This window comes from Sabethes cyaneus, chromosome 1 (genome assembly GCF_943734655.1).
Source record: "Sabethes cyaneus chromosome 1, idSabCyanKW18_F2, whole genome shotgun sequence".
In the NCBI taxonomy this organism is placed as follows: domain Eukaryota; kingdom Metazoa; phylum Arthropoda; class Insecta; order Diptera; family Culicidae; genus Sabethes; species Sabethes cyaneus.
In genome coordinates, this window is record NC_071353.1 from 56374219 (window position 1) to 56389909 (window position 15691).

At 39.6% G+C, this 15691-nt stretch overlaps 2 protein-coding genes across 2 annotated transcripts in view; one reads left to right on the top strand and one right to left on the bottom strand.

Moving 5' to 3' along the window:
* Positions 1-15691, top strand: part of LOC128738162 (autophagy-related protein 16-1) — a 288388-nt gene that overhangs the window by 77895 nt on the left and 194802 nt on the right. The gene's annotated exons all lie outside the window — the stretch shown is intronic.
* Positions 1-15691, bottom strand: part of LOC128738156 (uncharacterized) — a 69986-nt gene that overhangs the window by 53823 nt on the left and 472 nt on the right. Inside the window, exon 2 of the mRNA XM_053833068.1 lies at positions 13986-14146. Within this exon, the coding sequence (XP_053689043.1) occupies positions 13986-14146 (161 nt within the window). The remainder of the gene's footprint in view (positions 1-13985; positions 14147-15691) is intronic.

Consider the following 15691-nt stretch of genomic DNA (forward strand, 5'->3'; position numbering starts at 1 on the left):
GTTTTTTCGTTGATATCGAACGTAGTGTGTGTGTGTTTAACATTTTACAAGCATAATAGCTTTCCGAATTGGGTCGTATTAACTGAATCTTTGCAAGAAACAAACTTATTCTACCACAAAAACTAAGTTTGCTATAAGAAGGGGGCCTGTTAAATTGGATTCGTAACGTCACCTTGATGACGTCACTTTGCCGTCAAATGATACCACCGGGTGGTTTGTTTACATAAATTTTGCCAAATCCAGCGCTTTCGATTTGAGTTTTCATGAAAGATGATTGTGTCGATTTTTCTTCAATAGAACAATTCAAACAAAACAATTTGATCATTATCTGCCAGGCGAAAATAGAAGTTTTAATTCAAACACCAACATCATGTACACAAACCACCAGGTGCTGTCAAAAGAGTGAGGCTTAGAGCTCCCGTGCAATGGTCTATTCTATCCAGTTTTTTATGAGCCATAATGGTGGGTGACATGATCCGTGTTCGTAATATTTGAACAGCATTTTTGACATTTCAGTAATACATCGCACGTTTTCTTTCCGCACGTTCACCGTAAAACCAAACGAACAGCATTTATGACATTACTGAAATGTCACAAATGCTGTTCAAGAATTACGAACACAGGTTTTGACGTCCGTCATTACGGCTCGTAAAAGGCTGGATAGCTTCACTATAAAGTATTCAAAATCCATGACATTTTTATGGAAAGTGTAGTTTGTGAACCTAAATTTTATTGCAATCATGTCCAAGTGATTTTCAACAGCAAAATGCATAACAAATCCAATCTAATTTGGATACTGCGTGGCATCACACAATAATAAGACCTAATAATAAAAAATCAAACTATCGAATTGTTTGCTAATGCCGCTATTTTACTATTTTTTTAATAAAACGTTCCCATTGGGAACAGTGAGACAATCTGACGTGGGTAACACTGAGGCAATGCTCTCGCCATGTTTTTTTTGTTTGTTGAATTGCTAATCAATCCAGATGAATTGATTGTACACGAATTCTTGAGTGTAAGCTAAAAGTCAAATGATCAAGATTGGGGAACAGTGAGACAAAATGACACCTTCACATTTGTGGTTGTAACTAATTTAGCCAAAACGATTGAAACTATTGAAGTTGCGGACAAGTAGAAGGGCATAATTTTCGAATGTATTAGACAAGCTGCAATTTAAGTTTTATTGCGTTCCTCTAGTGGTTTTCATAAAATCGCTTATAAAACTATGAGGTCGAAATAAGGTCAATTCGAAAGAAAATACAAAACTATGAGATTTACTAGAACCTTCTGATGACCGCTATAAAACTTCCTTCTGATCAAGAGGTGGCCTTCAGAAGATTTTTATAACCTTTTGGAGAGTCAGGCCATACGCTCAAGTAAGTTTATTATGCTCTGCTGAAAGCAGCAATAAAACTGATCATGCTTCTCGCTGTTTGACAGTAACGTCTGCGTGAATCAAAACTGCTCGTAAAAAATCAAAATCGCATAAAAAAACCACGTAAATTCCAAAATTTGCGTAAAAACCGCGTAAATTCCGACATTCGCGTAAATTCCGAAATTCGCATAAAAATAGTCGCGCAAACCGCGTAACAAGCGATTTCAGTGAATAATACATTTTCAGCAGTTTCCATACTTGTGTAGTATATGCGCATTAAATTTTGTCGTGCATGCTAAAATGATAAGTGGCTAAAATTAACACACCATCAAAATTTTGCAATTTTTGAAAACCAGTTGTTTAAACAAAACAAATATGTTCGTTTAGTTAATCTTAATTTCTAACAAAATCATTCTAGTTACATTTTGAAATGAAAGCTGAAAATAATGTTATCCACTGCTTTGATCAGACGTCGTTTGGCGAATATAAAAAATGCTAGAAAACGGCTAGAATCGGAAATCGCGTAAAAAATAATTTTGGTGTTGAACTCTGATATTCTTCATAATAGTTACGTAATAAAAATTACGAAGTTACGGGAAAAGTTATGTGAGTATTTTCTATCCTACTTTTCCTGTAGGGTAATGCCGTTATCGTCGGGCCACCGTTATGGTCGGGCCACCACGATTTTTTCAGTTTTAGTAACTCGTGATACGTATATACAAGCAATGTAAAACTTCTTACTGTGACAGCTAACTTTTCACAAAATTGTGAGTTTCAATCGTGTATTTAAAACACGCGTACTGAATTCACTGATTGAATCAATACAAAAAAAGTTTTGCAGGTGCAGTTAACTTTTCTTCAAGAAATGATTCATGAAATGCAATTATCGGGATAAATATTGAAAATTTATTAAGTGTGTTGTGCTCTATTCGAAGGATATTGAAAAATCCCGTCCAGTTAGGACGTAAGGGGGTAAGGGGGTAAATGCCACAAAAGCGCTTATTGTAAAGGTCGGGCCACTTGTGTAGTCATGGTTGGGCCACCATAATTTTAAGCACAGAAGCGCAATTTTTGCTAGAGAACGTCAGTCGCGGGAAATGTGATGAAATAAAGCAAAATTAGTATAATAAAAACCTAGATTGTTGTTGATTTTTCATTGCAGTAGTACACTTCGAGAAACGCGATTGTAGTAATATTGATTTTACAAGATCACCAAAAATTTCGCAAAGATGTTATTAAAAATAGGATATTTATACTTATAAGGGCCGTTGCTCACGAAATTCATTCTTTTGATGTTTCTACATAGAATTTCAATACGTATTTCTTAGATTAAGAGCGGTGGCCCAACCTGTACAGCGTGGCCCGACTATGACAACATTTTTTGTCTTCACGTAAATGTCTATATCTTTATTATTTTTTAAGCAATCAGTTCAAGATTTTCCAGAAATATAGCTTATTTTTAGACCTTTCCAACGATATAATTAGATTTTAAAAATTCTTTTTGAAACGGAAGTTATGGACGAATGCCAAAAAGGCGGCCCAACCACGACGACATTCCCCTACTATTTACGTGAATTCAACGTAGTTTGCATTAGTATGCGTGCATTTGCGTGGAAATCAGATAGATGTTATTGTATTTTCCAATAAAGTTCAACTGAAACTCACGTAACTCCTTGTAGAGAAATTTACGTGATTTTTCACGTGGAAAGAACATGTGGATTATTTTGCGTGCATAAAACTAACAATTTTATTGCGGTTTGACAAGCAACCGCAACAAGATCAACTTTGATTGGTGCGCCATATTGTATAGCTACGCCCCACTTATATTAAGTTTATAGGAGATGTGTCGCAGCCAACCAGTTCTATCGTGGTAACATAACCAGCCATTACAAATTTCCTTTATTAACAGTTTTATTATGGTTTTATAGCTAGCTGTAAGCAGCTTTTGGTTTGCATCATCATGGCATTGCGCAACACCTTGATGAAACCAGAGCTAGAGATTCATACCGCGATAAAATCTTTATAAAATTAAAATGAAACTAGGCTGCTTTAGAATTTATACTTGGCTTGGCAGCTATCAACAAAATTGTTTTTAAATTTTTGGAAAAGTGGTGTCTATCACTGTGGACGTTTTTCCTCTATGCATATTTTTCTATTCATGCAAGAGACTTTAGAATCCCTAGACGAGTACTAGCGCTGGCAACACTGGCATCATGTCCAACTTGTTTCCATTTGCTTCTGAGTTTTGACATATAGAACATAGCGGCTGTTTCGACAATTTGATATGCTAGATGATGATCAGCACTGTTGTAGCATTAGTTTAGGATCCTAACCAGTGGTTAGGAGTCTGTTATTCATGCACACGTAGCTGCAAAGCTACGGCCTCGAATTGCTTGTATATAGGCGTGCTGCTTGTCGCTTGCCAGAACGCCTTAACTCATTAGGGTCATCCGAAAGAGTTGGATAGGCTTGAGCTCGTTGATTCGTGGAATCTTACCTTATGCGATGTGCGGTCTAATCCATCTTGTTCTGCGTTAATGTAGTTCGAAGTGCATTGAGTTGTATGCGTGTTATTTGAAACACATTTCAACTTCCCAAATTGATGAAAAACATTCACTCACAGCAGGTCACTGACAGTTGAATGTTGATATAATTAAAACTAGGTTTCCTCGCAAACGCTTGCATACATGAGTGCTGTGCCTATTATATATGACCATACCTCAGGCAATGTTCATAATGATATAACGATGATGCCAAGGGGCTGTGTAACGGGATCATTAGTTGTTGCATCTGTGCACCGTCATGCGTGCTTTGAGCATTAACAATTATGTTCTCAAAAGCATCTTTATTTCGCATGTCATTCATTGATTCATATTGGTTTACGGTCTATGCTATGCCTAACGGGGCGAGCTTCGATTGCTTGAAGTCGATGATCCCCATGGGAAGGTTCGGGTTCGTGATTTGATGTTCGGTCAGACGTGACACACTTTAATAGCTTACGCGAGCAGATGTACCGCGAATTCCGACCCGGCGCATGAACCAAATACCTTTTGAAGCAAGTCCGTAAATCAACGCCACCTCTCATACCTTCTAGTCTGTGTGTTCTTAGTTTGTAGGACTACTGCTGCAGTCTTTTCCTAATCGAAAAGTGTTCCTGATACATTTTATTTATTATTCGACACACCTGCTGATAGTAGTCGTTTCGCGAGCCTTTCTCTTCTATCGATGGAAGGAACCTTACTGGAATTGGCAGGCTTTCTATTAGACTCATAAATTTACCATCATGCTCCGATACTATCCTGTCCTGGTTACTGGAGCGTTTGGGAACTTCTCTGTGCTGTCCGACGTTCGTGGCTTGGTACAACCTAACCGTGATAGAGTAGCGTTGCTTCGAATTTTTTTTCTGCTTATCATGTCTGGCGCTATCTCGTGAGACTGACGAGGTCGGCGATTGGAATCTAAACACAAAACATGTGTTATACAGCTATCGGAGCTCATAATAATTTCAATGTTTTGGATGCGCCTTTGACCTCGGAAAATGTTCATACCATTCCGTCCTGTACAGCAACTCCTGCCTACGTTCCTGTTTGTACCAGGCATTGTGCAAACAACGTACGGATTTGCTGTTAACAAACAGTCATAATAAAATTATATACAGCTCCTGCACCCCACGTGAATGCCGCCATAGAGTATCGCACAAAATGCTGGAAAACTTTGGAATCGTGCTTATCTCCCAGAGTTCAAACGCGTCATAAATTATTACGCGCAAGTCAGCTGCCTGCCTGGATCGAGTCTCAATGGAAAATAACGATTGAGGGTTTTTTTTCTCCTACCATTGCCGCTCCGGATTCGAGCAAAAACACTCGCAAGAGGTCAGTACGGTAAAGTCATGCCTGTATGGTTTGCGGAAATCTTCGCGCCGCCGAGGGAACCGATGATTTATACCATCATATCACCACCCGTTTGATTTATAGTCCGCTGCTGAGTGTGATTTGTGGTTTTCCGATGTAATTCGATCAGCTGTTGGTTGCCACGCGGTTCGGACAGTAGCCAATTAATATTATGACCTGTGTAGGATGCCAACATCGCAAGATGGAAAGACGTCGTGCAGACTATTGCTAGGCGAACAAGCCAAATAGCGTAAAAAGTATATATTGTCAGGGATGAACCGTTTTACGGTTTTCGAGTTGCAATCGAATGATAATTTTTAAAAACATTTTTCTTATGCCGCAAATCACATGCGTTCAAAATCCGCTTGGGGCTACAGCAAAATTAGAAAAATTAGCTTCCTAAAAAAACCATCCTTTATCGTGCCTTTGTTGTGTCTGCACAACGGCTAAAGTCCACCACCTTTGTGTCACCTATTTTCAGGCTCACTGTCTTGTGGAATTCACTTATGTTTGTTCTTATCCTATCCCGGCAACCGTGGTTCGAAAAATGTCAATAGCTCCGAACGTCTACTAACCAGCCAATCGTATTACCATCAGCGGCCATTCGCGGTCAGATGCCATGCTTGCGCGCGGATCTTGGGAAAACACGATTTTATCATTATCTCTCACCGGGATTTCAACAAGTTGTCGTCTGTCTTGCTCTCTCGCTTGCTCGTTCGGTTTTGTGTTTTGTGTTTCGGGGACCGCACGGGCACCAAACTAGTCCCCGTCGTGAGACACAGACGGAACAGACAACGCCATTCAGAACTTGATCTTCGTTCGTTTTGCCCCTTTTATCGAACTGTGGCAACTCCCGCGAGATCTCTGAACCGCTGAGAACTCCCGGCAACGCGCGACATCCTTTTCGCTGCTGCTGATGCTCCGGACTTTTTTAAAGCCCGGGAACGGAATTGAAATGTTATTTCCATTTTATTGTCATGTATCTCGAAGTTCGTAACGCTATCGAGGAAGCCAGCCAGCGGACTGGAAGCGAAAATTCTGCTGCATCGTTGTCCGGCCCGTAATTCGTGATACCGCACCAGATGTACATAAATAAAAATTGGAGTAACTTTCCAGGGCTTCTTGACGTCGCCACAGCCATTAGAAATGCGGAACTGCTCGTGATTGTGCATATATAGCAATATCCCGTCGGGGGCTCGAATCGACCGCCGTTTGGCAGAAGATGAATGATGAGAAGATTTTTAATTTAGAAGTGATCTATATTCACCGCAGCATCAATGTGATTTCCTACGCTTATGTTGTCGCTGTGCAGAAGAAAGAAAAACTGGAAAGTCCTACAATATGTGTTATTCCTAATAAAGACGCACAGGCGTCCGTTGCTGCAGGCTACTACAATTTCCTCTTTTGCACAAAGGCATCCTGGTCATATCAATCTTGTTTGTGTCGAGACCATGGAAAGTTGCGAAGCCACTGATTTATGACTGAATTACTATGACGCTCGTTCAGTTTCCCTGTGATCTACCTGTTCTGTGAGAGGTGTTGTACATTGCGCTACGACGACCAAACAGTGTAACATGACTTATCAATTTATTTGCATTCTGTACCTACGGTATTTGCGTTATTTTCGTTTGAACCAAGCCCGCATAGATCTATGCAGTCGTGGTCACCTTCGGGGCGTTAAATAATCACCATCACGACCTCTCGCTATCGGTTGACTCGCAATGGCTACTCGCAGCTGAAGCTCATAGTGAAACACAACCTATACTAAATCAAATGGCAATAATAGAAATCGTCCGTTTTTTCACTATCGATTGTAGCGTAGACTTTCCCCGGGCGTCACGTTTGCGACCCTTCCTAGTGTTGTATATGTGTGTGGGAGTTTCTCGCAACATCTCAATTATTTCGTTCGGTAATCAACGCCGAGGAAACTCCACTGCCCGAGTGCGATAGTCTTCTAGAATGGCAACGCAACACAACCGGAACACCATGGTCAGCACCGCCTGAGGTGTCAGTGGTTTTTCCAATCAATAATGGTCGTCCTCCCTGCTCCGGTTGGCTAATACTGACCGATGAGGAATGGCTTCATCACCTTCCCGGTTGCAGAGCAAGCAAGTGTTTTACCGGTTCGGATGCATTGCTGGTTTGTAGGATGGGAATAAATCAATCGCAACGTAGAATTGGTGCTTTCAAGAATGTTTACGGAAATGTTTGGTCTCTCGATGCGATCGGCCCGTTGCGTAGAAAACGTTATGTTCCAAGTTTCGTTTTGCTGAGGGGCATGTCATGGTTTAAACTACTCAGGTAACCAATAAGCATTATCACTGGCTACTGCACTGCAGACCTTCTTATAGTGCTGACAATGCTAATTTACGGCAATTTACAACAGCAGTCAAAAAGCTAGTATACAGCGACGTGTAGTGGAAAACGCCGACGTGCAGTGAACAAATGCCAATAACCGGTTGATTTACTGCTTATGTTAATGCTTATTGGTTACCAGGGCGGTGTTCAATTTAAATGTGTACTTTCAATCTGCCAGACACACAGCAAAGCCTACATGCTGACACTCCGTTTTCGAAATTAGAGGACTGTTGTAGTGTTAAAGTACAACCCAGTCAATAATTTGGTTTCTATATCTCGATTGCAACTGAGAAATACAACGTCATATTTGAACGAAAAAGTTATATTGCACATCAAATTAGTACATATAAGTACCAAAGTGGAGGCAATATACGTGCGAAAGTTTTGACAACCATTTGTAATTCTATTTTGCGTGGTTTTTGAAACATACAACTTAATACTCTTGAATATATGATTAAGATATAACTCAATATTGCAATCATCTATACTGCTTTATAATTCACAGTCATGAGTTGTATATGAGGAAGCGCACGACTGCAAAACAATTTATTGTTCACTTTGTTTTGACATATTCTAATCATTATACAATTCCAATGTAAAATTGATATGCATACGATTTAATGTGTAATGTAAGTTTTTATTACGCTCTTGCGTTAGAGCCCCTATTGATCCTAAAAGTTTTTTTCAGCCGAGATTCGGACATACGACAATTGACTCGCTGGGCCAGTCTACGTTTGACAAGATGTCTGTATCCTGTTCACCACCAATTTACAAGAAGCATTAGTTACCTATTCGATCACTTTTTATCAGTAGCACATCCTTGCCACAACACAATACATTCTCTTTTCGCTACTCTTCTAATGAAATGGCAAACGTGTGCATACATATAGCGCACTTCCTTAACACAGACATCAAATTGGTCTAGTTTTAATGCCGTTGCCAAGAAATTGCCCAGAAATTGCCGTGTGGCGCCGTATTAAACGGTATAAGGAAACATTGACGACAATTCGGAAGCCTCAAGCTAATCATTAGAGTGGAACTGTCCATCGGAAACTGCGTGGTAAGATTTTGAATACCATCAAGAGGAATCTCAATCTGTCGGTCCGTGATTTGGCCAGAAAATTCGGTGCTACCCATAGTTTCGTGAGGAGAATTCGGCTCCGGGAAGGAATCAACTCGTATCGAGCTAGCAAATAGCTAAACCGAACCATAAAACAGAATTGTGTGGCCAAAATTCGTGCTCGAAAGCTATACGACCGGGTGCTAACCAAGTTCGACGGGTGTCTTCTGATGGACGATGAAACCAATGTCAAGGCTGACTTCGGGCAAATGCCAGGTCAAAAATTTTACTTGGCAACGGTTCGGGGGGATGCTCCAAGCAAATTTAAATTTGTTTTTGTCGACAAATTTGCACTAAAATTAATGAATGCCCTGCTTTGCAGAAAAACAAAAGTTTTCGTTACAAATAAGACAATGACGTCGGAACTGTACTAAAAGGGGTGTCTTCAAAAATGAATTTTGCCGTTCATTCGATCCCACCATCTTCCCGTGATGTATTGGCTAGATTTGGCAAGCTGTCATTACAGCAAAGTCGTTCAAGAATGGTATGCAGAGAAAGGGGTCCAGCTTGTTCCGAAAGACCTTAACCCACCCAATTGCCCCCAGTTCCGCCTTATTTAGAAATACTGGGAAATCTTGTAGAGGAGACTCAAGGCAAAGGGAAACGTTGTCAAAGACATCAATCGGGTGCAGACCTGGGGGAATAAGATAGCCAAAACGATGGACGAAGAAAGTGTGCGCCGCCTAATGAGCCATATTACAGTTCGCGAATTCCTACGAAACCGTGACGAATAATTTTATCCGTATTTTTTCTTAAAACTATGAAGAAAATGCTACATTTGTGTAAGAAAAGATCTTGAACTTAATCATAAGTAACTGAAATACACGCAATTGTTTTTGTCTCAATACTATCTGAAGCAAGCTTTATCAATGATAGAAGCGAGCTAGCAAGGTCCAAGTGATATTGTAATCCAACATGCTGGATGGGACTAAATAGCATGCATGAAAAATTGTGAAAAGTCCAAAATTCTCATAATTGGATTTATTTTTGAGCTAGGACTTCGTTGGACTTTTAACAATTATTATTTTCACAATCAAAAATATTTATACACTGGCATAGTTTATAGACCTATGAACGAAGCCAAAATTAAAAAAAGATCCGCTTACCACAAAGCGTATAAGGAGCGAGCTACAATTCTTACCACGCAAATATGGCGTCCTGTCCGGGGCCTGGTTTTATATGCTTTTTAAAATAAAAGAGTAAGAAAGAGGTGCTTTTATGGTTTATCATAAGAAACATGCAGCCAAATGGAATATTTTATCATTTCTCGTTAAACGTCTCTTCTTCATAATATTGCAAACGTTGCAGGAATTTCACTCACAACGCTCTTTTAGAGACTCTAAGTTATCAAATGGCATCAAAAATTATGAAAAATAATGGTAACATAAACAAATAACACTTTAAGGTGAAACGGTACTGAATCTTAGCATGGCCGGAAAAATGGCGTCCATGTGGGGATATGGGTACCATCGATCCGGCCATGTTCGGATTCAGTACCGTTTCACCTTGAAGTTCATAAAATATTTGGGTTTATGTGCTATAATAAATTCTTCTCGCTTTTACTCATTATATTCATTGCAATCTATAGTCGGTATCAATAAACAATTGTACAAACTCTGAGCTTCAGGAATTATTTTACAACTGGTCGATAGAAAACACAGAGCTTTAGAAATGTGAAAGAAAACAACCTTATCTACACCAACGAAAATATACGTGCATCGTTTACCCGATGCAGTATGTGAAGAAAACAAATGGACTCCGAATGAACGTTTCATTGCGTGATAGGTATCCGGAAAGACAGTGGTGGCCAATTAGTGGGAAGTAAAACAGTATTAATCCTTTTTATTTACTCGTAGGGCACGGGAGGGTATTTTCAGCCCATTAAGCGATGGCATCTATTTTTCGGCCTATGGCATAGTTCTGGTGGAAGAACAGGTAGTTTTGACTTTCTTGATTAAAAAATAGTAGATTACTTACAGTTTTGAGCAAATAGTTATGACTTATTAAAATTGTAAGTCGGCAAAGTATTTTTATTGGCGAAAGAAGAGGCAAATTTAGAAACCTGAATTTAGAAACCTGCTAGGGCAATGCCAGGTGAGGCACGCACCCACGCTCTTTCGGTTGATTCCCGAGTGTTTTACTCATTAAACTACTGCCGCCCGTTATATTAGGTAGTCTCTCTTTCTAAAAGTGTCTTAATTTTTTTCATTATGGCTAGTTTTCGGAATAAATATCAGGCGTCTCCACTCCGTGCGTGTTTTCGCAAAATTTACACGGCACACGGGTACGGGTAGATGCCAAAATCAGAAACGCTCGGTTGTGGTTTTTACCGTATACTTTGAACACCGTTATTTGCCACATTTTGTATTTATTGGCAAGCAGCGGGTCGGTAATTGCAAGGTATCATGCATTATTACATATAGGAACATGAGTGTATTATGTTATAGTTCTGTATATTTCGACATTAGCGTGCATAGCAGTATACGAGAGTCGTTCAAGGAAGGGCTTTGTATCAGTGCAGAGGGGTGCTATCCCTATCTTAGCGAACTGTGTTTGACAGTCGCCTTAACGAAGGGCGCTATCGCAGAAAAAACGCCCGCCTGACAGATAAATTTGTTGCCAACATTGTTGAGTGAAACGTATGCAGTGACTTGCTGTTTCTTTTCCGCATGTGCTGAGATGTTGGCGACAAAAGCATGGCATCCATCGCAAGCCCCTGTATCAGTGGCATGCGGATGTATTTTGTCAGTGTACTAAAGTCACTTGTAGGAAATATAATATACCTTGTACCGTACGATCGAATACATTGCATTGGAAACAATGTACCTTGTGTATCTCGGATACTTTGGACAGCCGCCAGAAGAATCGGCAGTTTACGAATAGACGCTAGAAGTGAACAACACGACAGTAATCATCCGAGTAATGTTTTGAGTCTGACTGCACTGTTATAATGGTATTTATTTTATGTTATTGGGCATACATTTAGGAAACACTCCCATCAAATATTCACTTTTTAATGAATTTTGTACGGGGATCCACCAACGAATTGTACATTTTTCACCGCCGTAGAATGCTATATTTCCACGAACATATTTATCACATGATTTACCATTGATATAACACACAGAAGAAAAGACTATAGTTACTATATATATATAGTTCGGCGGATACAAAAATCGGGAACGTCAAAAGCGGAGCCAAACCTTTTTCAAAATTCGAATTGTGGGACTAATGTTAATAAACACACTTTATTTTCATAGAACTAGTCATTTTCAACACCCACTAGCGATTATTTTCCGTAAAAACCTGCATTTCAAATTTAATTTCAAAAATCAGGGTTGCCAATTCGCCTGGTTTTCTATCCGCCGAACTATATATATAGTAACTATAGAAAAGACCATCGTCCTACACATTTTGCTTACATAGTAGCACCCTCTGGTATGTAGCGGAGTAACATATATTTGTAGGGTTTTAAACTGAAGGGTTCTTACATTTGTACGGTTTTATAATGAAAACTCAAAGCAACACTCGAGCGCTGCGGTGTGGCCATGTTGCGAAACATGCTGTTTCGAGTGGTTTCTGCATGGACGACGGAGTTAATCCGAGTGTTTCGTCTGTTTGTCTGTGGATTTACCATTCGCAGTTTGATAAGTATCAACCGACATCAAACTTTTCATTATAACAAACCGTCAAACTGCGTAAAAAGTGTTGGCGTGGAAGGAAATAATTGTAACTTTTCTAAAAATTTCTGTTTTGAGTTGAAATGGGTTTAGTAACACACAACAAAATATTATAAACTTGATTTTCAAAGCGATATCTGTTAAATAACCATTGTTTTATAGCGAATTTGTTTATTTGATCCGGGTTGGAATAGAACTGGATTAATTTTATCCATCATGTAGGAGCAAATGAACACAAAAAATTTATCCAGTTCCGACCGGGTTTGAAAAAACAACTACTAGGCATTCAATGTTGATTGAAAAATAGAATAAATTCATTTCTCCTTCCTATGAATGTTGTTAACCTCAATTTTCATACTCTTTCGTACAAAGTATTATACTACATTTCCATCTAAATTAAATAACTGTTAGATTTTTTGCGTGTATTGGCTCTCTATACCAACTTGATTATTACGGTGTGTCATAAAACACCTTCGTAAATTAAAGTCTGTGTATCTTGACTATGTCGATTGAGTGCTTTATAATCCCATTACCGCAGCGGCAGAAAACGGAACCCAGCTGATGGTTCCATTTACCCGTAAGCTTGTTTGTTGATCACACAGCAGACACAATCCATTTGCCCATTCGCCATAACGCAATCGCCTTCCATTGCCTTTTTGCGCGCTATTTCACCGAGCGGGACCTTATTCGACGGTGGAGGTCGGAATTCAATTGGCGAACGATTTTAATTATCCTGTAACGTTATCTGCAGCTGCAGAAGCAACCGTTGCTGGCACTGCAGCTGCTCTGTGGCGGCAAAGGTCAAATTCAGGTGGAGGTTTCACAGGATCGCCGCATCGACGATGCGCCTTGGGAACCGGACGCTAGGCAATACCGGGTGGCCATTGGATCGCAAGGAAGCGGACGCTTGAGTGGGGCGTGCAATAAAATCTCCCGCAGCCAGCGTACCATCTATAATTATTTGCCGATTAAAAGACAGGCGAATACTTGTTGCTAGTTGGCATTAATGTGGTGCATGAGCGATAAACAAAAAAAAATCTAAACTGGCTTTTAGCTATCTCCCCATACAATTCAATTGGGAAAGAAAAGCATCCGATGAACATATTTAACCTTCACTGACATCATTTATCCTCATTATCGATTTTCCACCTTTTGCAGAGGTTGTTTAGGTTTCGTTCTCCGAGAAACCTAGCGCTTTCGAATGTCTCATCGGAAGGTCTCACTACGTCGTCGGGTATAATCGATGGTTATATACTTTGTATCTGTGAATTTCTAACTGGGTAAATTGATCGCTTAAAAGCCCACTTCGAATCAATCACCACCGTTTTGGCAAAATGGATTGTCTTTATGATTTAGCTGACGATTGAAAGGTCTTTGATGGAAATCCGTCCCGATGGCCGCTGGATCGGTACCGGTCCCGGGGCTTCGGAACCCCATCGTTTTATACTGGATGAAATATTGAGAATATCTCACTTTCAACGGCAATTGAACGTGTGCCACTTATTTACAGCCGGCACACTGCAGTCGGCTGCATATCGATACGAGGTGTAGTAAATTACCTGGTAATTTGTCAGAATTGGACGAGAACAGCACGCAGAGCCCAGTTTCGTAGTTGACCGAGGCGCATGAATCATTGTTCTGACAGGCCTCCAGACAGTCGGTCAGCATCAGGGTGCCGGGAATCGAATCGAGCAGTTTATTCGGTGCCGAGAAGACGTATCTGTAAAAAAGAAGGAAATGAATTGTTAGTAATAATGTTTTTTATCTCTCTTTTTCCTTTATTTGCAGGTGAGTCGTTTATTATTGAGATGTTTGGTCAATGTGGATTCTGCGGTAAGCCAAATTCATGATACCGTGAACGTACCATATTCTGCGCAGCTCCTAATTCTGCGCATTTTTCTTTATATATGTATTTTTCAACATTGTGCATAACTATGGCCATTGTGTTATTTTTTTTATAAATCTCTGTTGAATATTACGCCATTACTCACAAAAGGGCCATAATATTTGACAGCGAAATAAATGAAAGTGAAACTGAAAGTATTTTATATGTCAGAAAACAACGTCGTTAGCGCCAACGCTAAAACTGTCCTTCTAGAAAATTAACAAAATTATGATCGAAATTCTTTGCAATGATCAAATTACCCAGCATAATTAGAAAGAATAATTAGTTTTAGTCATGTTTTAGGCAAAAAGAGTGATTGCATGCCTTGTTTTCGTTGGAAAAATGCGATGCAGTAGTGCGCAGATTTAGGCACAGATTTTTTATTCATGTTCCAAATTCTGCGCAGTAATGTATCCTATGAAGAAATCGCGAAAAAATACGCAACTTCTCCCAAATGGCTGAGGTATAGAGGCATAGAAATTCAAGTAGAACCTTTAACTTGCATTGATTGGAATCCTGTGTTACGGCTCGGGGTCCGAACCTACGAACGCCAATTCATGGAACCATGTCTTCTGATTTTTTTTGACAGTCGAACTTCATTGAGCTGTCAGGGAGTGGGGAAGTGGTTTCTATATGAAAACACAATTGTTAATATTAGTCTAAAGTATAATGTTCAGTATAGAGAAAACCCGAATGAACTCGCCCTTCACGTTATCGACAATAAAATATTTAAAATAAGCCAATCCAAATGATAATAATGTTCCTGTGCCACCTGGACAGCACAAGAAGGCCAGATCATGGATTTAATCATGGTAATGGCTAATGTCAGATTTTTGATGTGCTTTCAGCGTATAAAGACATAAACTACATGGTATGCATGTTTATTGTTATTTTTTAGGTGCGCAGAATTAGGAACAAACATGCGCAGAATTAGGAACATGGGCAAGAGAGTGCGCAGAATTAGGCACCGTGAATAAGTTTACAAAACGAAAGATATACTCAATTGTTGGTCGACTTTTAATTCCCATGTTTTTTACCATATATTATAGACCGTAGCACTACATGTTGCTGCTATCAACGTTATCAATTTAACTCTAGAATACTTATAATAGCGGAGGAACCATAAAAATGTATTAACTGCGCAGAATATGGTACGTTCACGGTATACAGCTAAATCAAATAAAATACGCGGCCACTGCTGTCATTGCATTGCTTGCTTAACAGGGTGTGTATGTTCACTATGAAGGACTCGGCCGAAAAGCACTGTGTAATAACTCTAGTGATATTATTGTTTGTCGTTTCGATTCAGTAATGGTTAATAACGGTTAATAGTTATCGACAAAACAGGCTAAGACTTCTCGAAAACGGCTGAACGGCGAC